This window comes from Cardiocondyla obscurior, linkage group LG28 (genome assembly GCF_019399895.1).
Source record: "Cardiocondyla obscurior isolate alpha-2009 linkage group LG28, Cobs3.1, whole genome shotgun sequence".
Classification (NCBI taxonomy): Eukaryota; Metazoa; Arthropoda; class Insecta; order Hymenoptera; family Formicidae; genus Cardiocondyla; species Cardiocondyla obscurior.
In genome coordinates, this window is record NC_091891.1 from 1,154,424 (window position 1) to 1,178,655 (window position 24,232).

At 41.7% G+C, this 24,232-nt stretch overlaps 1 protein-coding gene and 1 long non-coding RNA gene across 5 annotated transcripts in view; one reads left to right on the plus strand and one right to left on the minus strand.

Moving 5' to 3' along the window:
- The window catches only part of LOC139112399 (uncharacterized), a 98,384-nt gene that overhangs the window by 62,357 nt on the left and 11,795 nt on the right, over window positions 1-24,232 (plus strand). The window lies entirely within an intron of this gene.
- Window positions 1-24,232, minus strand: part of Dysc (whirlin protein dyschronic) — a 63,703-nt gene that overhangs the window by 31,290 nt on the left and 8,181 nt on the right. For 2 of the 4 annotated variants that reach the window (XM_070673374.1, XM_070673373.1), the window contains exons 2-9: window positions 20,031-20,412; window positions 19,298-19,671; window positions 13,468-13,598; window positions 6,373-6,696; window positions 5,978-6,210; window positions 5,086-5,389; window positions 4,221-4,280; window positions 324-478 (exon numbers count right to left, since the gene is read on the minus strand). In XM_070673374.1, coding sequence (XP_070529475.1) covers window positions 324-478; window positions 4,221-4,280; window positions 5,086-5,389; window positions 5,978-6,210; window positions 6,373-6,696; window positions 13,468-13,598; window positions 19,298-19,671; window positions 20,031-20,377 — 1,928 coding nt within the window. In that variant the 5' untranslated portion in view covers window positions 20,378-20,412. The remainder of the gene's footprint in view (window positions 1-323; window positions 479-4,220; window positions 4,281-5,085; window positions 5,390-5,977; window positions 6,211-6,372; window positions 6,697-13,467; window positions 13,599-19,297; window positions 19,672-20,030; window positions 20,413-24,232) is intronic. The other 2 variants (XM_070673375.1, XM_070673376.1) reach the window with 2 other exon arrangements.

Genomic DNA, 24,232 nt, shown 5'->3' on the forward strand with positions numbered 1-24,232 from the left:
CTACTGCAAAAGGGGGAGTGATTTTAACGCAAAAAAAAAAAAAAAAACAGCAGTGTCGAAGGGAGAGCGGTAAAAATTAGCCGGAAGGGTCAATCTGTCGCCATTTTGAGCCTGCGTCTCGTCCGCTTCTTGTTTAACTTCGAGTCACAAAACGTTTGATTTCAACGTATAAAAAAAAAAAGAAAAAAAAATTCTAATTTCCACCTTATCTTCCATTGACTCTCATATAACTTTTTTCGATGAAGAATTTTTCTCTGAAAATTACGCCCGTTCAAAATGGCGGCTCACGATCCACCCGGCGTCGGAGAGATCATGCGGTCGACCTGGTCCTGGGCATGTCGGCCCCGAGACCGCTGTCCTCGCTCGGTGATCTATACTCCTGGCTATCCCGCGGTAGCAGAGGGCCCGTCACTCCTAGGGGATCTCCCTCGACGTCCACCAGTCGTCCCGGACGGCAACAACCACCGGACACACCCCTCTACGGCAAATCAGATGTCCTGTCATGCCGCACACCTTTTCCGTTACCGCGCAAAAAGGTTTTCCGAACGAAGGGCGATCGGCCGATCGATGATTTCATCGGCGCGCCGGCGAAATGACGCGATAAGTAACCCGAAGGGTCGTTCTTTATCTCGCTCGAATCCCTGAACATTTATTATGCAACGCCGCTAACGTAAATCATTCTTATATCGGATCGTAAGCGTCCACGTGTGATTCCCGCGGCGATAAATCAGAGATTGCGAATAGAAAGTAGATCGAAATTAAGCAAGTTTTATTAAAGCTTAAAAAAAATTGACGAAAGACTTTTTTTTTCTGTTTAATTAGTTAAGTTAGAAAGGAACGGAATTAAGGACTGGAATTCAAATGACGATTAAAAGTCAAATTAAATGTTAAATTAGCGAAAATAAAAAGAAAAAGCAATTTTGTTTCTCTTCTGACTTCCTGCGGAAAGGTAGGTCGCAGTTGAATTACGTTTAGGCTTCACACGATTCATCAATCGAATTAGGACAATTGGCCCGATAGCAATTGCGATTCAAGCATCGGCGAAATTAGCGATTGTACTGCGATTCATCATCGATCGACGTGTCGCGCGTCGTTCCACCGGCAACATTTGTCTCCGCGTGCAGCTAACGCTTGATTTACGACGCGCCAGCGTCCCGCCCGAGATCGGACGCGTTTGCCTTTCAAGATCACCATCGAGATGTCGGATTAATCTGCAGCCGATCCGACGTGCTTGCGCGTCGTGAATCGAGCGCCAGTCTAATTTTCTTTCCGATCCAAGCTGACGCGCGGGGAAAAATTTTGCTTTTGCATTCGCGCGAGATGACCAACGTTTTCTGCGGCTCCGCCGCGGCGAGCGGAAACGCTTCTCAAGTCCCGAATCGCGCGATCGTTTAGCTCGCGAGAAAACCGCGAAACGGAACGAGCGTCTCGGATCTCTCAGCGTTGTTTTTAGTAAGAGAAAAGGCGGGAGGAAGATGGTGTCTGGCGAGAACAGCAGCTTTCTACTTGTCTGTTAGCAGCAGGCATCTAACAGATCGTATCCAACTAATGATAAGAAGGGAGAGAATGTATATATGTGCAAGAGCGCAGCGTTTTCTCGCAATGAGAAATCTTAATTGTATACCTAATTGCGTACCTTTCTTTTAATTGCGGCAAAGAGAGCAGTGTTATTTAAAGAAAAAAAAAAAAGAGTTCTTTTTAAAGCATAATTATAATTATATTAGAAATCATACTTAGAGAGGTATTTTAAACGTAAATGATATGCAGCATTATTTACACTTTACGTTCCAAGTTTGTATAACTTCTATTATAATTTTTGCAACGTGACGTAAATTCCACTTTCGTTTAATTATAATTATGCAACATAATCGTGACGTGACGTGACGTGACGTGACATCCAATGCTTTGCCCTTAATTACTCGCTATCGATTCCTTCGAGTTTAGCGAAGTATGACTAAGCAGAACATTTTCCGTTTCCTCGGTACGACTATAACAGGAAGAGAGAATGAATGGTAGCTTAAAATAAGCATGTTTCGCGAAACGGAGTTCGATGCGATGGAATCGATTCCCGAGTTGCCGGCAAACACGAACTAATCACAGAGAGAAAAATTGCACGTAAGCAAGATTATAAATAATAGCAGTAGCGGTGAATAAAAGTCAATATAAAAAGAAGAAGAAGTAGAAGTGTAAAAAGTGGAAAAAAGAGAATGCTCGCAGTATAATTCCAGAAAAAGTAAAAGAAAAAGAAGGCGCGTCGAGGAAAAAACTGCGCTCAGGGGAACAAAAGTTTTGTTCGAACAAATTTCTATCGATTAAATATACAACGTAGCGTAGTTCATTGCGATAAATTGCTAATTAAATACCGCGACTAATCCTGCGACATCTGTTAAAAACACAAAGAACTGTGTGACGCTCGTGACGAAAGCAATGTAAATGAATTTAAAGCGTCCAGTTCTAGAAAATCAAACAAAGAACGATTAAATGGACAAAAGGGGAAAAAAGATGGATGTTTGCTTAAAGTATAAGTTAGCGCTTTTTTGCGATGCTGAATTCTTAGCAGCTCGGGCTTTTCCCCCAGGATCCACATTTTTCGCTTGCCGGAAGAAATTCAAAGGCGCGGCATCTCAAATCGCTCAGGCTCGCACGTATTTGTGTAACGTTACGTTGGAGGAGACCATTAAACGTTATCAGCGCGGCAGAAACACGAGGAAAACTGTTCACCGCGCTCGGGGCATGTCATTTGCTCGACGTATATCTCGATATTTCCTTGTACCGCAGCGAGTTTTGTTCGTCATCAAGGCAGCTGTTGTTCTCGACGCGGAAGAACAGAGAAAGATATAGATAGATAGAAGATAGATAGATAGATAGATAGAGAGAGAGAGAGAGAGAGAGAGAGAGAGAGAGAGAGAAAGAGGGGGAGGAGGAAAGAGGAAGAAAGAGATACAGACAGAAAGAGACGAAGGGGTTGCAAGTTATTTTCCTAAAAGACGAGTACATGCTTTGTTCGAGGAGGAGATAACGACAGACCGGAACGATCAAACGGAACAGGATCGATCGTAACGGCGATCGATATTGTAAGCGGTTCCCTTTCCTTCCCGCTCATGTTCGAGAGCAGCGTAAGATTCACTCGCGAAAACGGCCTCCGGGAGGATCGCGGACCTTCCGCCAGGTGATCCTTTTGTTTCTCTTCCTAAGAACATCTTCCTCCGTGTGCGTGGCGTTCTCCGTTCCCTCGCACCTCTCCAATTGATACTTGATCGCGGACATCCATCCTACCTCGACCGCCGGTCGCATCTGCGTCGGTCGCCGATAACGAGCGATTGTTCTATTCCCAAATGTCTACAGTTTTTTCATTAATTTTTTATATATATATATATTTACTTATATTAATTTCCTTGTGGTTTTTATTATGCAATTGATTTTTTCTTCTCGCACAATCGTAATGATACATTAAAATATTAAATGCGACTTGGCGCTTAAGAAAAACTTGTTAATTTTTTTTATTTTGTAATTATTTCGGAATCTCTGATAAAAGCATCGATCTACGTTGCCATTAAGCTTTCCATGTAACGGTTATACACGTTCCGCTTTTTGTCGCAGCAATTGTTTCGTGCTATTACGCCGACTATTCCGAATTACGCCGCTTTTGTTACGAATTATTAATCGCTGCAGGACACCGCTCTTGGGATCGGTCTCCTTTGTTCGCATAGTTTCGCTCGTTCTCGGGTAGACGATAATTTTCCTAACGGCCGCAATTTGTCGATTAGGAACGCGACGAGGAACTTTGGGGGAATACTTCCCTGTTGCTCTCCCCGACGGTGATGCCCATCGACAAAGGGCGGTGTACGCAAAAGCGCGACTCCGCGTATCTCGGCAATTAAGGGTGAGCAGAGATCCACAGAAATAGTGAGTGAAGAAAAAGAGAAAGAGAGAGAGAGAGAGAGAGAGAGAGAGAGAGAAAAAAAAAGAGAGAGAGAGAAAGAGAGAGAGAGAGAGAGAAGGGGGGAAGAAAAAAAAACTCGGTTCTCCATTACGCCGTCGTCGTTATCAAAGACAATAGAAAACGTGTACGTGTGTCTGTCCTACGTGAGCGACAATGCGCGTGTCCCGGGGACTTATGCATGTGATGTTTGTGCGGACGTGTTTGCGATGTGTGGGTATGCGCGTTTTATGTAAGCTCGAGGGATGTGAATAGAACGTAGGAGATGAGTTTAACTTACCGGAAGATCGTGTAGCGAGGGAGTCACTATCAAGTCCGAGTGCGCTCGGTCGCCTTTTCTCTGGAAAGAAAAAATATAAAGCGCCGTTTTAAAAGCCGTCTTGCTGGACGGTCGGTTGGCTTTCTTCCGAGACTTGCCGGCACCTAAGCGCGCGATTCACGTCCCGGTGAAATGACACGGCGGTCGTAAACCGCCGTCGGGTTAAAATGAGTTTCCTCGATTTTTTATCTCGGTGTTGATTGTACGCCGTGTGTCAGTTGCCTCTGAAGAGGCATTCATCTCGAACTTGCGAGAGAATGCGTTAGTGGATCGTAGAATTAAATTCTTTTTTTTGCGCAATCTCTACAAAAGTATTCTGATTATTTTAATTTAAAATAATTGTAAAATAAATTTTGAATAGGCACTTTGAATTTTATTTCTTTATTATAACCGCGATAAGAAATAGCGGAAATGTATTTCTGGTTGAACGGAAACGCATTATTCCGAGGTTTGAATTAATTAATTTCAGCATAATCATTGCTATTCCCATATTCCGCTTGAATTTGCATATGTTAATATTAATAACGCGCAAATCTGATGCATATGTTTCATGTGTATTACATGCGTGTTTCCTACAAACTTTTATACCTCTTGTTATTATTTATTGCAGAGTAATTAAAGTGTTAGGAGCATTAACATTTACTTTTTCTCTCTTTCTCTTTGTCTCTCTCTCTCTCTTTCTCTCTCTTTCTTTTACTTTCTACTTTTATAAAAAAATAAATTTTTCAAGTGCATGCTCTAATTTAACAATTCTCGACATTTAGACAGTCCAGTATCTGAACATTCCAAACCCCCTGCGGGATTAAAATAATTTATAAAGACTTACCCTGGCCATTGCTATTCGGGGTCGGTAAACGAGATCATCGAAGGCCGCTCTGTCCTTGTTGTCGACTAACTCTCTGAGCTCCGTCAGCAGCGTTAATTTCTCGTGGGTGTTCAACAGGTCGCTCAGACTGACAATCAGGTCCTCGATCGTCAACCTTCTCGTTCTGTAGTCCGCCAGGAGCTGAGAAAGCGCCGCCCTTTCGCTTCTCGCGAGGACGACCCGCGCTTTTTCCTCCACCATGGCAGCGGTGGCTGCCGAAACTGTGTGAACGCCACTCCGATGCCTCCACTCGTTCGTGCTGCTCCTTGATTTTCAGAAAGATCGATCAGAGATTAAATTGGGCGACGGTTAGGTAAAAATAACCATACGACCGCGAGATCGGAATACGAATAGATCGCAGCATTGAACTTAAACTCGGAGAAATTATCGTTTCGTTTTACTCGTGCATATATATTTGCGGCGGACTAATTCATTTTTAGCAGATATTAAATATAAGTATATGTAAATCGCATTAAAATATAAATTGAAAATAATTTACATGAATTTTGTCCAGGATGCAACGATATGCGTGTTGGTTTTAATTACGCTGGCTTTATTCAATATTCGCGATTTAATTACCCAAGAGATTTATTATCAAATATTATTCTTATGCTATCGTGCAAGTTTTATTGTTGATTTAATTAACGTCATATTTCGAATAATAATTTTTACGCTAATTAATATTCACGTCCGGAATAAAATCCGTCTAAGAGTTTAACGATTATATTTTTGCGTTATATGCATATTATGTAAATGTAATGTAAGTTTTAAATAGAAATTTAACGCGAAAGAATATTATACAAGATCACGCGCAAAATATATATTAAAAGATCTTTTTGAATGTACAACTTACGCGGGACTCGGTGGACGATGATTCCCGGGACTTTCTATAAGCAAGGGATCGTGCTCGGGATATCGGGCGGTCGGGATCACTATAGGCTGGCTGGTGGTACATGAATGAGGTACTTTGCCAACGTCGCGTATCAGCAGGCTCATCCTCTTGTTGGTCTTCAATATCTGAACGGCCTCGTCGTGCGTCGCTTCCTCGAAGCTCTGCCCATTCACCTCAATGATTTGATCACCCACCTGCCATCATTCGGGAGGGAGCGTTTCGTATTAGAACTTAAGTCGCGAATTAAAGCAATCGAAAAGTCGTAAATAGAAGAGAAAAACAACGTCGCGATAAAATTATTCGTTATAAATCCGAGGTAAGGAATCCAGATCTGGCGGTAAAGCCGTGATTCTCACAAGAAGCCCGGCGCGATCGGCAACGCTGTCTTTGTCGACGCCCGTCACGTAGATTCCGAGGCCGTATTCGAGGCCACCACGGATCATCAGGCCTAGAGATTGGCCGGGTTCGATGCACAGCTCAACCTTCCGCGTCCTCGGTCCATAGCGGGAATCACGGGGCGGATGAGGGGGCGGTGGGGACGCCGGGCGACCTTGGCGGTCCATCCAGCTGCAGGACTGCGGACGACCTGACGACGACCACGCGGGGTGACCGCCCCGGCAACGAGGGTCCAAGGCGGGTCCTCGCACCGTCATGCTCAGAGTTCTGCAGGACTTGAGCATCTGTTGGAATGCGAAAAACGTTGTAGAGTATCATGGGAACGCGCGTCGAAAGGGATATAAGGGCGGGAACGAAAAATCTCTACGAATTCTTCGAGCATCCTTGGGGTGTAGTTTTCCACGATACGGTTTAAAATACTTAAATATTACACAACTTGGAAAGAAATGTTAGGAGAGTTGTGCGAGGAGCGGAAAACGTACCTACGTAACTTTCCTGATTTTCTTTTATTCAGAAGCGACGCGTCCTGTCGAAGAACGAAAGGTAAACGTATGCAAATGCGAAGTAATTTTTACGAAAACGGCGTGATTTCTGACTACGAAAAGAGATCGAGGAAACGATGAAAGCAGGCGCAACGGTTTAATGTCGGTTTCTTGCGAAAGCACGCGGTGGGGGTGTAGCTAATGAAGAATAGCACGGCGTTCGTAGTAAGCTGTTTATAGGCAAAATAGATCGAGTTAACGAAGAGAGACCAACGAAGACGTGTTTCGCGGCGGTGTGACGCCGCTCGGCAACCAGCAGGATATCGATCCCTGCCAGAGCCCGTGACGTCACATCCTACCCTATCCTTGACCCAGCCCGAATCGCGACGTTCCTAGGATCCCGCGGCTTCCTTTCGCAAGACGCGAGTCTCCCATGGCACTTCGATATGTGCCCTTCTCACGCCGCGACGGAATGAACACGGAAAAGGACAATTTTCCCCTTCGCGCTCGTAATACCGGAAGCCGTTGTAGTAAGAAGACATAAAAATGCCGTCCCATTCCTTGCGACGATGGCGGAATCGCATTTGGTAAATGCACTCGCCGCGGCCCGATGTCGGAGATGCGCCTTCCGGGAGGTATCGTAACGTAAACCGTGTTTTCTCCATTTGACTTTCTGCCTTCTGCCTCTCGAATGCATCGCGCAAATTCGACATACTGTTTTACATGCGAGAGACATTCGCAAATAGAACTTGCGAAATTTCGCTCGAGCGGGCAATTGGAGCTCGCTTTATTAACTTTTCCTCTTCTGACTTCTCGTCGCTTTCCGCGCTTAATTTAATTTCGACGAATTTATTCGCTTGTTTGTCTCGCCTTTTTTACTGGCCGATAAAGTACAATATAAAATTATCGTTTCTCAGCTTGTCGTTAAATTTTTCTCAATTAGCGTGCAGTAATTTCAATTTGCGAAGTTATATATTTATTTTGTTTCTACGTATTATTTCGTTACCGCTAAACTCTCCAAGCACTTGAACAGTTCCGTCACGCAGGAGCGTCATTTTTCAAGCTCCTCTCTAACGTTCGATATTGCAGATCGCTTTTACGTTTCTATCTACATCCCGGAAGAGCCCCATATCCGTTCACTTACGACAACAGGTCTTACCGCGTTGCGTTGTGCAACGCATACACGAAAGAGGGAGGAATTAATACCAGATCTGTCGAGAACAGAGCGATAGCTCGGGAGCAGTCCGCTTGCGAATCATTCCGTGATTAATGTACATATCTGCGCGCAACCGATAAAATAATTATCGATTAAAATAATTCATCGAAGCCGAAACATTGAAGCCGACAAGCCCAGCCGGGACTATCGCTGTCGTTGCTATTTTCCGCACCGTGTGTTCGCTGCGAGAGACTCGCGTGCCGTCATATTTTTGACGGCCATCCGGAAGCGGTAATCCGCGAGCGGTTCGTGAGTTGCGACACCGTCCGGCGGATATCGCTCTGGTCGCTTTTGCCGACGAAATCGTTTTCTGGGTCAGCCGGGATCGACCCTCGTCGCGTGTCTTTTCGCTGTCGATGATAAATTGGGAGAAATATAGTCTGCGACGTTCTGGAGAGTCGACTTTTATCGACAGTTATCGCGAAAGTTTGTTTTTCCAAGTCTCCAGCTGGGGGAGATCAATTATTGCGAGATGGAAGTTGCGCTTTATAAAACAGAAAATCGATTTAGAATTCTACATTTGAAATTACGTTGAGATTTATCGTTAATTATTTATCGATCGGCAACAGCACTTTGTGACTTCGCATCTACATTTTGCGATATAAATTAAGAAGATAGAATATATTCGGTATATGTATATTTAAATGTATTGTCTTATACGAGAAGAATTTTGCTAAAGGAAATTCTGCAAATTCTTGGAAGACTCTTTTCTTTAATTGTTATAATACGCGCGTGTAATAATTTTAGAAAAGAGCTCCTCCAAGTATTCGTAGAATTTTCTTGCCAAAATTTAATTAAATTCTTGCAAAATTGAAAATAGAAATATGAAATTTGAGATATTCAAATTGCAAAGAACACAGAGAGAAAATTCATAAGAGACATATTTGTATAATTAATCACATATTAGATTTCTGCACGTGCTAATTGAAATTAATTCAAGTTTCGCGTAGAACCGGCGCGTTGATAACAATCAAGCCGTAAACTTTTTTTCTTTATGAAATAATCAGCAGCCAGAGAATGTCGCGAATTTTATAACGTCGTGTATAATGAAGTTTTGCATAATTAAAATTTCCCAAAGAGACCTCAACGTTCGGCGCGGTGGGCGACCGCGTCCGGCTATCGGTTGCCCTTTTTCCCTTTCGAAGGAAAGCGGCCGCATCCGCGGAAGCCTCGTGTATTATGTAAAGAGAATAAATGACGGAGAAGTTCGCCGGAGGGCGTCGGAACGCTTGGCGCCGCAACGTCGCTTTCACCCTTGTCGTCAACGACGTCGTCGTCATTCGAGAATAGGGGCAAGGGGGGGTGGAAGCGGTGGAACGTATTGTTTGCGCAGCACCACGCGTCTCGATGTACGCTTCTTGGGTCTCTTTGACGAGCCGTTACGAGATAACGAGTTCCGCCGCCACCGTTATCCTTTACAGCCTCTTACGACGGCAGACGCCGAGCAATTTAATCCTGTTTAGTGACCGGTGCCAGACAGAACGAACTTTCGCTCACCCCCAAGTTGTTTTGAAAATTGCTCTGAAATTTCGCGGGCAGTGTCGGAAAGAAATTTCGAAGTGAAATCACCACTTTGGAGAATTTAATATCGATACTTATTTAGCGGTAACGCATTTTCTTTTGTTAAGATTTTTTTTTTTTATTTCGCGGTGTACATTATTACGCGAGGTGCTTCGAAGTGAGTTAGGAATGAATGTTTCTCTGAAATTATTGATACTGGCGGTGCACTTGTATTTTTTAATTAAAAACAAGCTTGTATGCGTGTCACGAATCGAAGTCATTCTATATCGCACTCGCCGCAAATATAGAAAGGCGCGTTTCACGTCAGTTTTCGTGAAGGATGTAGATCGTTTTCACGTATGTCACGCGGATATTAGTTTTCTTATTCAGCTGTCACGGGCGTGTGAGGTATTTTGCTGAATAAAAGATGACACCAGCGATCCCAGAAGATTCGTCGAGATGGGCATGATCAAAGTTGAATCGAAATGAGATATCGATAAAAATGTGACATTGGAAAAACGAAAGAAACATATTAGCATATTATTCTCTTTAGTCGCTATGCTCCATCTTCGAAACACTTAATATAATTGAGAGCCTTCAAATTGTCGCACAACGGAATTTGAAAATTATTTCAAGAACAATTGCAAGGCGTGCACGTTTCGAAAAATGTATAAAAAAAAAAAAAAAATTAGCGCGTAAGTGGGATGAAGAAGAAAAAGGGGGGAGCGAATTGAAAGATAGATTAGCAGAATATTTGCTCAATATTTTTAAATCGCACGTAAAGTTCACTCGGGGTATAGAGTCGATCGATAGAACTCAGTAAGAAAGCACGTATCGTAGGAGATGCGAAGAAGGGTAATCAGGATGGATATAGATCGCCACGACCCATTCGCTCACCCTCCCGTGACAGCAATTTTTCCGGAATATCATCGGCCTAAGTCTCTAGAACTCGACCTATATCTTTGCTTTCGTTTTACGATCGATTCGCGCAATTCCTTAGCGTTTTCTCACGTTCCACACGTGGAAAATTGCGGAGCGCCTTGCAAACGAAATAAATAAAACACTCGATAAAGCGAATTCACAATCTTCGTATTTAAAATATATAAACCAAGAGAAACATATAGAGGAAAGAAATGGAGTAGAGATTCTTTTTCTCTGTAGTAGCAATAAGAATTTCACGAAAACTGTTCCCCCCATTCCAAATTTTATAAGTAAATCTCGCAGTTGTTATTTTTAAAAATTATGTCCTGCCAAAATGTTGACAATTTTCTAAAATTCAGCAATTTAAATATTTTATTAATTAAGCTCAGCGTTGAAGTTCATATTTAAAAGTCGAATATTCGACGTTCGATACCGAGTACGGTGACGTACTTTGACAATCAAATTGGCGGATTGCGCGAAGAATAGAAAAGAGAACCGTTGTACGAGGTGAGTCGATCGAGAAGCAGCAGCGAGTAATCTCTCCGGTGCAAACAATTCCGACTGTCTTCCGTATAATATATATAGTATATATAGCTACATATTTCCGATGTGTTCTGGAGAGGTTCGAAACAAAAGGCTGCCAAGAATTCGCGATACTCCTGGGGTTCGCCGAGACGCAAAGCACGTTGAAGATCTTTACGAGATGACATCTCGCGAAATGTTAAAAAGTTGCGCCGAGGGTCATTAATCATTTCTGGACAGCGAATTTTTTATTTCGACGAGTCAAAATAGGTCCTCGCGTTTAATCAACTTTCAATTTCAGCCCTCAAATTGATTCCCGCGTTTGTTCGATATTCTATTACGGGTATTACAAAACTGCGGCAAGTCGATTCAGAAATATCCCGAGTGGAAATTTATCTAGCTATTCTGATTTTGCAGCTAGTGGTTAGATCGCGAAGATTAAATATATTTTTTAACCAGTGACTAACTTGGTGCTAGCTATAAATTATAAAAAAGTATTTATTATTTAGTGATTGTCTTCAAAAAATAAATTTGTTATTAAAAAAAAAAAAAAAAAAGAACAAAATTTGTCTATCGATCATCTAGTCACTGTCCAGCGTGGATCATGTATCTAAATACATAGATATCTAAACGTTTTTCGCCGCGTACTTGTTTCCTGTTGTGTGCTTATTAGATGATTATTAAGTAACGGTGGGAATCAATTTCCACTCAGGATATCGCGAGATTGACTATCCCGGCATTTTCGCTAACGGCGCTAATTTAAGCGCCGGGAACTTCCGCGACTTTATCGCGTTAAAGTGCAAAGCTCAGTCTCCAGTTTGAAATCGTTCAATTTTGGATTCGAGCGTCGAAACGACGTGGTGTATTCGAGCCGTTTTAATCCTCCTGCTCGGTGGCGTCGTCTTACACGACACTCGCGAGAGAAATAGAATGACAAGCGGGATGGGGAAGACGCTTAATTTTACATACGCGAATATATCCGCTTAGTGTTTGCTACTCCAAGCGAGTGTCAAGCGTATTAACCAGGCAATGATATTCCCTTGAACCGTTTACCCTGCGGATCAAAAGGGCATCCTTCAACTTGACGGCATACAACGTGCGTGATTTACGAGGAAATAGAAAGATTGGAAATATTTGACAAGAACTGTATTTATTTCTACAGCATTTTATAATTCATACGATACAAAGAATTTAAGAATGCATTTTGTGCAACGGTCGTATATTAAAAGCAATTTATTAACAGAATCTCATTAAATTTTCTCGACACTTTTTTTTTTCGCTGATTAAAGACGATTATAAAAATTTATAAGAGATTGCAAGATTATTTACGATAGAATAAATAATCGCAAAGTAACCCGGGCGATGAAAGAGACACGCTGATAAATGGACAAGTGATGGTAGACATGAGGGCTGACAAGAAAATAGCTGATCTTAAGAACGGACCATCCTCTGGTTATTTGTGCGCAGATTTAGGAATGCTTCACGTTTAACCCTAGTTTTTTTTAATCCTGTTGAAAGCCGGAGCTAACGCGCCGAGAATTGACGAGGCGTCTCGTAAGGTCAATCGTAAATAACAAATGCATTCGATTACTTAAGCGGAAACTCAGATTTCGTTAAAACTCTTAATTGGAATGACCCTAATTATCCGCTTTTGCTCTCGTTCTCGACTTGGGTGAAAAAAAAAAAAAAAATCTAATCACGCATTGAGATGGCAGACGAAGAGTTCGCGATCCCAAATAATAATCGTGGAACAAAATTCCATAATTTATTCTGCCCTTTGAGCCAATTTAAACTTTTATTCGGATTCGAATTATAAATTCGAAGATCAAATTGTGGATTATATATTTCGAGACTCTTGAAACCTAATTACTCGGTACCGCCTTATTGTCAATTGGGAATTAAAAACCTCGATCTTAAGACTTTATGAAATTTAAATAGCACTTATTTATCTAACTTAACGATGAACTTTCGGAATCAGGTTTTCTCTAATGAATATTCTGTAATACATTTGTTAAATGTTTAGTTTCAACGCGATAAATTCTTGATAATTAAATCCTATAAAGTTAATGATAATTAAATTAAGCCCGTATATTATTTCACGTACTTATTCAAATTAAGATTTAATTTTAATAAAATACCACAGTTTCGCGCGACTACATTTTAAAATAAATCTGACGAAAGAAGAATCGATAAGAGGGAACGAAGTAACGCGTTACGATCTCTTGTGCTTTAGAACGGCGTTACTTTCTCGTTCGTATTGCCGAGCTAACAAGATCGAGTTTCCGGGAGAAGAGTAAGCGCTAATGGAACTGCCAGAATTAAAAGATATTGTGGCCGACATTGAGAAGTCGAAGGAAGAGGGAGGGGGGGGAGGTGGTAAGGGTGCCGCGGTAAGTAAGAAAAGTTGGACTTACTTTGAGAGCTTCCTCGTGGGTTACCGCGCGAAAGGGCGTGCCGTTTACCTCCAGGATTGTGTCTCCTGGCCTCAGTCCAGCGCGTTCAGCCACCGAGCCTTCCTCTACCCTCGAGATGTAGACACCCACCCCTGTAAACAATTTTCAGACTTTCCATCAGGTCTGTAAGCCCGTCTCCGTCGCTCGATTCACGATCGGTGCGAGCTAAAATTTTCCGCCCATGACGCGAGTCGCCCGAACGAATTTCGCGAGGCGATTCTCCTCGCTCGCCTTCTCTTTCCTTTGACTGATTCGGTTAACACGAAAAAGATTTTAGTGAGAAAATGAGCGTAAATTCCTACGACGCGCGAATAATATTTTAGAAGCTTTTTAAAGAAAATTATTTGTATAAATGATGTAGTATAAAATTTTTGTTGTACTAAATGTAATTAATGACAGATAAATCTCATTAATATTTGCGTAAAGTAATATGAAACGTCTTAGAACGTGTAAATGATATTTAGTAACGAAATTATTATATGAAGACATATTACCGCGAAATTTTTCTCAAATGTCGGCATAAATTGCTCTAAAAATAATTTAATAAGACGAAAGTGACCTGTTGGCTGGCATGTGACAAGCGAAGTTGAACTTTTGGCAAACTTCCTCGGTGTACTTGTTGAACGGGACGTAATAAACGCCATGGGCGGAAATATCATGATAAATAAGAGAGAAAAATGAAAAACAAAGTATATACGAATGCATTTCAAAGTGAATATCGATAAACGATAGGTGAGTGTCTCCATGTAACACGATGCATATGTGTGTAAGTGTGTTCATGACAGAGAAAGAGATGCATGCACAGATTTTTCGAAGAATCGAGAGGAAGTGCGATCGCGTTGCATGATGTGCTTGCATATGCCGTGGTACATCGATATACTGCGTATTGCATGGACGCGGGTGTGGGTGCGCGCATAGTCTGCAAAGTATTTTTTTTATCCGTCCGTTAAAAAAAAAAAAAAAAGAAAATAAAGCGATATTCGATACGCAGTTGAGAGAAACTTTGAGTCTGGACCGCAGATTACTCATGAATTTTTAAACGATATTCGTACGCGAGGGCAATGAAAAATCTATTCTGTCAGGTAGAAAGTAGAGAGAAAGAACGTTTTTCTGGAGCAAAATAAAAGCGAGACTTATCAAGTTTGATTAATCTCGAGTTTGAGACGTTAATTCTCTTTGTAACATAATATCACGGGAAAGTTATCATATATCTGCGTTTATGACTTTTAATTTACGTTCTTCCTGATTGAAAGTTTTATTCGCGACAAAATATTTCAATGCTTAAAAAAAAATTCTTTTACGTACATTGAATAATAACCTTCTTTACGGAGATAAATGTTATTTAAATAGAAATTTTTGCGTGCCAAAATGAAAAATATATCCGAGTCTTTTTATATTTTGTGTGAACATTTGAGTGACTTTTTGAAGACTTACTTTTGGTGAATTACAATAATAGAAAACAACATTCAACAGCGTGTGCGTGTGCGTCCATGGTTATGATTTGTGGCGAAGCAAGAGGAAACGTGATGACACATCGAATAGCACGCTCAAACTGCGTTTATGCAGTTCATGCGGCGCAGTTCATCGCGTGTTTGTGCCGAGAGCAGATTATCGTCGAATTCGACGTTAACATAATTTTTTAAGCAACACGAAAAAATAAAAAAAAAATTAAATAAAAACAAATCTAACGTAGAGACGAAAATAGTCGACGCGTAATTATTTTTCGTACCACCGTGATGATATTTGAAGAGATTCAATCGTAAATGTTTTACAAACGTTTATTTGCTATCGAATTTCAATATTAAATATAAGATATTTTGCGTAAATAAATTTTTCACGATTATTTTCCTTTGCGTCTTTTTTTTTTATTTTTTTTACAATTACAATTGACTTCTGTTCGTCAAAGTTTTAATGCCTGGCAGCAATATACAAATTCAATATGGCAAAAAATTACGATAGTTTTTAAATTTTTGTTGGTAAACGTTTCGATAATTACACGTAAATTGAATACTTTTAATTGTACGATATTTGAAGTAGAGAAAATGTTTGGTCTTACTCGATTTAATCGCACTAAATTAGCGAATTAAATTTAAAAGCTCGATACTGTTCTGTTATCCTGAACATTGCGTTTTACGTGGAGCTTTGTGATTTGCGGCTGTGTGTGCGAGAGTAAACTTTCCTCTATGCACTCATACGCTCACTACACGCATATGCAATTGTACATTCATGCAACGAGCTGTCGGCGTGCCAAGTCTAGAGAGGAAGTAGCTTTCTGACAGATACTCGTGGTGCGACGGCGTTATAAACCCTCCTTTCTCTCGTTGAGTTACCTGACTGCGCTTCTGGTACAGCGAAACAGAAAATAAGAATGACACAACGCAAGTTGGCTTATTCTCGATCTCAGCCGGTTGCTCGCGGACGATGGCGAAATCCCCAGGAAGTCCTCCGTCGAAAATTTAACGAGCTTCCTTTTCGAAGCGAGATAATGTGACGATGGGAAAAAATCTGACTCGTCAATCGAAATAAAACTTACGCCATCGCGTCTACCGGTAATATCTTTATTGCTAATTGATACAATTTGATATTAAGAGTACATTTTAGTATCACATATGTTAAAAAAATTTTTTTAAAAATATATTATTCAATTTTGGTAGCTTTATGTTTTTAAGAAATTTGCAAAACTTTGGCAAGTATCGCGCGAGAAGTGTTAGATGTTTTGAAGCAAAGTTTAAAAAACGTTCGATAATAAAAACCTTTATGCTCAAAGCATAAAAGCCCAACAGTGTGGCGCGAAAGAAAAATTGGCGACACTAGTAGATTTTTCTTCGACTTGCCTGGGAGTTTCAGTATCGTATGAGAACGGATATCAATGACGCGATCCACGCGGCGAAGCGAGGGTCTCTCGAGGGCCGCCTTTTCGGATTTGAGGTTTCACGCTCGAGTTCTCGACGATGATAAAGCTAGTCAAGCGATGATATCGGCATGTGTGCGGCATCGCGTGCGTGATTTTAAGCGTGAGATTTAACGCTCGCAGTCTCGCGCCTTGAACGTCATTATAACGAACGGAATCGCCGATTCATCGCGCTTGATTTTCCTTTCTTCCGCGGAACAGCGCACTTCAATTACAGAATTTGTCTACAAACTTGAAATAATAAAAAAAAAATTTTTTTTAACTGCATTGTACTTTGTATAATAATTCTGTGAAAAAGAAACATAAACTGTTTCCGGTGTTAAAAAAATTCTGTTTAATTTTGCAATGGGAACTTGTTATATGCGAACCAATTTAATATTTTTAAATCAGTAACTATAGATTTTACATCGCAAGATAGTCTAATCTATTTTTGAGACTGCGAGGATTAAGAGGCTGGAGACCGTGAAACCGGATCTTGTCGCTTTTGTCACGTTAACGACTTTAAGGCGGCAGCGAGCATTCTTGCCTCGTCGCGCGGATCCTGTATGAGATTTTTCTCATTTATCAGTTGCGGAATCTTTCTGGAAAACGCACAATCTGAGAGCACGTTTTAAAAATATTTTAAAAATATTTAAATATTAGAAGAAAATGTTGGAAATAAGAATAATTAATTAGCAAGTGAATTACTTTCATATAAACAACGATTTAATTAATTTATTTATTTTAATAGAAAAAATTCAACTCTTTTTAACATTACGATATTATATTTGAAATTTAATTACGCGACGTTAATAAAAAAATAAAAACAAGAAAGACGTGTAGATCGATAAGCTAAAATAATGATTGCCAATTAATTTTTTATCTGCGGTGCAGTTCGAATAACAATCGTTCGTGGTATGCGGGTCACGAGTCGATTTCTAACGGGTCATTCAAAATCAATGCTAAGTATATAATTTACGTCTTGGTAAGACGCTCGCTGAATATTGGAGCATAAAAGTTTGATATCTATAATAAAAAGGTACTTCATAAAAATATAAAAAACGATTATCGAATTCACGTCTTTCATACATTTCAATATCAATTTGTGAGTGAATATAGTAGTCACGCTTTTCATAAATAAGTGACTACATTTTTCTAGGCTGTCGCAGCTAAAGATTTAATGCGCGAAGTTTCTATTTTATTAAACGAATGAATTCTCCAAAAAGATTAGGCAAAACGACGAACTCCGGTCGTCGGATTTCCGGCGCAATCGCGCTTCAGTGGGTCGATAGCTCGTTATCGTGTCGACCATCGAACGGTAAACCGACCGGAGGTTCGTTTCGCCCTCATAAAGGAGGGAAAAAAAAAAAAAAGATAAGAGGAAGGGGCGAGTTTGTGCAAAACGCGTTTCGTTCGTTCCTTCTCTACCGAACTCGCGTGCAAACAATCGTCATTGCAGCGGAAAACGATGCTTAACAATCGTGAAAATGTTTTTCCCCCCGCTTTCGAGCATCATCCTCGCGACGAAAAGAATTCATTTTCCACTGTGATCATGAAAATCAATTAGAATTGTATTCACAGGGCGCGTATGTTACGAATACAAATGAACATTTGAAGCACGATTCAATTTCAGAGCGAAAAGAAAGAGGAAAAAAAAAACACAGTTATTCCGAAATCAAAATCGTCGAATTTTACCATCAATTTATTTAACCCTTTTGCACAATATTTTAAATATTTAATTATTTTCAAGAGAAAATACGAGATTAGATAAATCGACTGAAAAGCAAACTACTTTTTTTTTTATTTTAATATAATTAAATGCAATTCTATTATGATTTATATATGTACATAAAAGAATTTAATAATTTTATAGAACATCGCGCGTTTTATTTTTTTTATATCGTCAACAAAAATTCGTATGACGACACAAAGGTTTCGTGTCGGTGTTTTATATTTCGTCGCGAGGATAAGACGGATGCGCAAGGATAATTCGTCGATTTATGCTGAAGCACGTACAAGCGCAAGGTGTCGAGACACGATGTGAGTGCCAGCCAAGATGACTTAGGCACGTAGCACAAGAAAAAGACAGTAATCAAAGAAACGAATTGGCAACGATAAGTGACAAGCGAGTCATCTGGCAAACCGATCGTTTCGCAGAATCTCAATATCGCAAATAAATTACTCGAAGATCGGATTGTGTGGTATTGATAGGTCGGCAGACTGTTGAACGTTGATAAAGTTTATTTTTAGGTAATTGCACCGGCGAAATTGCATCTCTTTAATAGAACAGCTTATCGAAATCGTAAAACTTGTACGTGTTCGAAATATTTTTTTATAGATTTCCACTTATCAAAAAGATAACATTAAAAAAAATCTAATTAACGGTACGCGACGGTAAAATAGTGTCATCGAGTTAGTGATGAAAGTTTTTTTTTTAAGATACTGGAAAATTTGCAAACCGTTGTTATCGCAAACCGTAATTTATCTTAATAAAAGGAAAAGAGAAATCGCCGTGCACACGTAATCTAAAGTATCGAATATAACGTCGCGAGTATAGAAAGTTGCAGGCTCGAAACGCCAGAATGCGGTTTATCCCGCGCGACGTTGGAGAAGCTGGTATCTTGGTGAGTTTATCGCGGCTCACGTTGTCGGGCGATTTCTCGGTGGAACGAATTTCCGTCGAAGAAACTTCGCGGGAGAAAAATCCCGCGATCGCGGCAGCCGGTAGAGTTCTTTACAGTTAGGCGACCCGGATGATCTCGCGGCGCGGCGGCCAGACGACTCGCGGGCCGTTCGGCGATGCCGTGCGCCGATGTGAGGCTGAAAGAGTTCGACCTGAGAAGTGCGGCGAGCTAAAGAGAAGTTCGAGCAGAGCTAGAGACCGCTCCTGGGAGAAAGTACCTCGTTCTCGAGGCACGAAGTACGGCGACGGGGGTAGCCTGAAGGTACTGCGGATCTCACCTGCGTCCTTGCCACCCTTCACACAGATGCCAAAGCCATGGTGAGAGTCCGGCGGATCTCTCGTCATGGTGATTGTCCTTACGGTGAGCTCCTGAAGGCTGAGCGGCTGCGCGATCGGTGACGTCGGCGGATTCCCAGTGCTTCCGGCCTGCTGCTGCGATTGCTGCGACTGCTGCGATTGTTGCTGCTGCGCCTGCTGCTGCTGGGAACCGCCGGACGCGGTCGGCGTGCCGCGTGCTGCCGTCACACTCGCCGGACTCGACGCTGGCGATCTTCGATCCTGACGTCGCTCCGAAACGCTATTACCGAACATCCTGGAGAGAATCGCGGCGTTATCATTTAATCATTTCCTTATACGTTATATTATTAATTAAACATTTCCCATTCGTCGACACTACAAGCTTCTGATCGATCCGGAAAGCTCAAGGTTTGTGTATCAGGCGTTCCTAACAGAGAACGATGGCTTACAAGGTAGTAATAGGACACGAAACGAACCGCAAGTAGGTATTCTTACGGAACGAATCATGTCCCGAAGGGAGAAAAGTGTCGTGCCGGATACACGCAAATTTCCGAAAGTGATTTGTACAGCTCGATTGTGATAGACATCGTACAACGTGCGCGGTCACGAAAGAGCGTTTTTCGTCGTGGTCGCGAGTAAAGGGGGAGGTCGTACCTGAGCACCTGCTCCGGGGAGATGGCACTGGTACCGCCGGTGGTTCCGTGACCGCGGTGCGACCTGTAGGGGGTCGCGTGCGAAGAGTGATGATGGGGCGCGCTGGGCGGCCTTTCGACGATGGTGTAGCTGGTGCCGGGTGGGCTGTAGTAGCCGCGATGCTGACCGCCATGGTGCCTGCTCGAGGTGACGGGCTCGAGGTCCTCCGCCTCGTAGCAGCCGCCGGTGCCGCTACGCAGGTAGTGAGAACCGCTGCCGGTACCGCGCAGGAAGTGCGTCCCGGTGGTACCACCGCCCCACTGCAGCTCCTGCAGCTCGGAACCGTAGTCTTCCGTGCTGCTGGCCATTCCTCGGTCGGCGATCAGCTCGTCCTCGGTCAGACCTGCCGGGCAACAAAGCGAATTGCGGAGATCGATCATTGCAGCGGGAAAGCGGACGAGTCGAAGAGAGCATCCACCGTTTGAGAATCGCGCAATAGAAACGCATTCCCTTTCAAGGGTGGATTTTAATTAAGGAAATTCTCATTGAATCAGATAAAGAGAAGTAGAATTCACAGTTTGTAATGTAATAAGTTTACTTGGAATGGAACGCGACTTTGTCTCTAGGTTTTCTGTAGTTATACGGAATTAATTTTCTTTTTTTGAAAATTCTTCTTTTTTTTTCTTTATACTTAGATTTGTGTATTGTGAGAATTAATAATATTAATAGGAATAATAACGTGAAACCAATAATGAAATATAGAACAGATTTATATAGAATTTTTATAATACCGAAACTCTTTTCGGGCATAAAAATTGTATGGCTGCTTCCGTCCAAGAATATTCAACTTTTTTACGTTACTTCGAGAGAAAAACCTTTACACGCTTACGTTAATATATTATAAAGTTAAGTAATGGCAATCCTTGACTCGAGCACCCGAAGCGGCTTAAGCGTAAAAGCCGCGGCCTGAATTTCAGGGATGTCGGCCGAATCGATCGAGATTCTCGTAAATAAGTCAGAAGACACTGCGAGTTCCCGGGAGACATTTTCGTGTTGGCGAAGAAACCGCCTCGACATTCAAATGCCACATTAGCAACTGAAAATTTTATTACGGAGGCCTTTCTCGGAAGTTGCTTTCCTCTGGCAACGGAAATGCAAAATTTGTCGCGCGACAATCGACGTGCGTGCGAAAAAATTGATGCGCAATTTTCGAGTTCTTTTTCGCAGTCACAAAATTTGTCTCGCTTAAGAAACTATATGCTGAACTCTTACTTTTTTTTTTATTTAATAGACATTACAAAACGCGCGTGTTGCGCTAGAATATAAAGTATGTATACATATGTATATTCGAATATATATATGTATTTTTTTTTTTTAATATCTACTATGAATTATTTTTTATTATAAAAATTGATTATGTCCTCGTAACGACAATCGCTTTTGCTTTAATTTTATGTCATTGAAACTGTAACAGTTAATTATCGTAGTAACAATGTAATAGGCACTCAAAATCGCGTCATTGAACGTACTTCGCTATGTAATTAATCGCTTATCTATTACTATTGTACATATAGTCAGGTATTGCTATTACGCATTTATTGATATTACGCATAACTGCATAGAGTTTACGGATTAATATATGGGATGACATCCGGTGGGTGGCACGTATAATTTAGATATTTATTTTTTAAACGCGTCTTGAACAGGCTAGTTGAGTCGTCCTCCGCGAAACGCATTTATGAATATTCCTGATTTATTTTTACATCGCGATCGATCCTAGTTTTTTCCATTGTTATCATCGGGTTGCCGTGACGCGAACCGATTACGCTATCGATTTCTCGCGGAACAGGAATAACGGGACAATTAAATCCGTCGCGGGCGAAACTTCCTTGTCGTGACTGTCTGGTGAGGATATCACCTAGATAGGATCTTTAGCGCGAGACCCGCCATCGTGCCGCGGCCACAGTAATGACATCATTTTCTGGGACAAGCCCGCTGTAACTCCCTTAATGGCCCCAGGAAGTCTTCCGTTATCGTCGGAAGAAGGTTCGTAGTTGGTCCTCGAGATAAACGCCGATAAACCGATAGCTACTGTGTTCAACCGTACTGGGATTTTTTTTTCCTCCTACAAGTTCAATCTATTGGCTAAAGTCGGTGTTTAGAGCGGGTAAATTAATATTGGAATAGTTGCCGATGGATGTTGCGTGAGAGAGCCAATTTTGGACGGTGGAATAGACTTTGTTTAAGAATTAAAAAAAAAAAACAAAGAAAACAAAAAAACAACTTTAAAATTTAATTAAATCAATTTTTTATTAATTACACGAAGTTACTTTCACTCCGGCGCAAAACTATTTGTACGAGGAAAGCAAATTTATTTCTCCTTTACTTTTCCTAAAACAAAATTATATCGCTCGTGTTTTATTTAATCGCGTAATTACAGCACAAAGTATTTTGTAGCATGCAACTTTGTACCGTATTACACATGAGTTTTATAATAACATACTGCAGTATTTATGCACAAATTACTGTGCTTTTATTGTAATTAGAACGGCTGTATTTGAATGCAAATCAATACAGAATTCAACTCACGTCTTTACTTCTTACTTTTATGATTCGTCGCTCGTGTTTCACGCAGCGTCATATTATGCGAAGATAAGAATGATAGCGCCGGGCCACGTTTGCCCTCGGAATGAAATTCGGGCCGTTTCTTTTCCAATCGCGCTTTAATACAGGCGAAGATTATCGAACCATCTCTCGGGAGATCGAAAGGTGGGTGGCACGGGTGGTCTCCCAATAGACTCGAACGTCTGATATCGCGCGATATTCCCTGACATCGTCGTCACTCACGCCGCGTTGACAATCGAGACAGTTTCGTGTATCGCGAGGTAGTTGTTCAACCTTGACACTGAGAAAGGTCTGCTCGCCGCCGACGGGGGAGAAGAAAAGAGAGCGAAAAGGAGGAGTTGAAAGTCGCCCCTGGCGAACGCTCTTGCGGGGAACGCGCTAGAGGTGCTAGTGAGAGGGAACGGCGAAGGGGGTGAACCGCGGCGAGGGTTGTATCGTATGTTCCGTCACGTACGAGGGTGGGCCGATCAATACTGCGGCTGAACACCTGAAGCCGGCTTCATTCAGTCGGCACCTCCATTTCGTTCCCCTGCCCCCTGCGACCATTCTAACCCTGCCACTATGCTCGGCGTATTATAGTACACCTACGTGCCTCCTGCAAGGGCCGCGATTAGAAATCGTGGTCGAGAGATACAACTTTTATATATATTATTTTATTTTACTTGGAGAAAAGTATCATTATTTCTCTTTTTCTTTTAATTATGCGAATACAAAGTGGTACTCGATACTATATAAGCATTTTCATATTTAAAATATTATATTAATTGAGTAGAGCATTTAAGTTCTCGTACGCGTCATAAATCGCAAGCGATTTTTTCGCGGAAAAATTCTCGCGTGACGTATGATCCGTCAAAAGTTGATGTCAAATCTCGCGAGGAATAACGCTACGGGTCTATTATCGCGCGCGCCATGTCCGGTGCTGTTGTTCCGGTGGCTTGTTAAACGTTCACGGTTCACGAGGACTTATTTATCGCGCCGCATTGTGTAACGGCGAAAAAGCGTGCAGCGAACGGGACGTTGAAATTGCGGCGCGTCAGATGCTCCGGTATCTCGAATTTCGCGCTCGCTCCTATTACCGTAAATTGCGTTACATTCCCGTCACGTCACAATTGCCCGGTGTTGTGATTGCAGCTAATCCCTCCACGGAGCGCGCGCTATTCCCGGCTTTTCAGATCCGCGCCAAGGCGAAATAAGGACGTTGATTCGGAGATAATATTTCGAGGCGCGGTGATAGCGGAATTCTCTCTCGTTTCTTACCCCTTTCCCTCCTTCGCTTTTATTGAAGGAAAGATCAAATAGAAAACGACCGCCACGGCGATTCTATGCGCCCGTTAAATTCTTCCATTCAAGTCCCGGCTATTTAACCGTACAATCCGCGGGACCTCCTTTACTTCTTCACTGTTTTTATTATCTCCCGGACGTAATACAAAAATCGTTAAATTCACTCGTCTTTGACGCAAACCTGCTGTAAATTTGACTAAATAATTTAAGCTATTTAAATATCTAACTTCTTTTGCGAGCTGCGCCGTGATATTTATCGTTTTACGGGCTTTTTATAGTATTACTTTGAATAATATCAAGAAACTTGTTTGTATTTC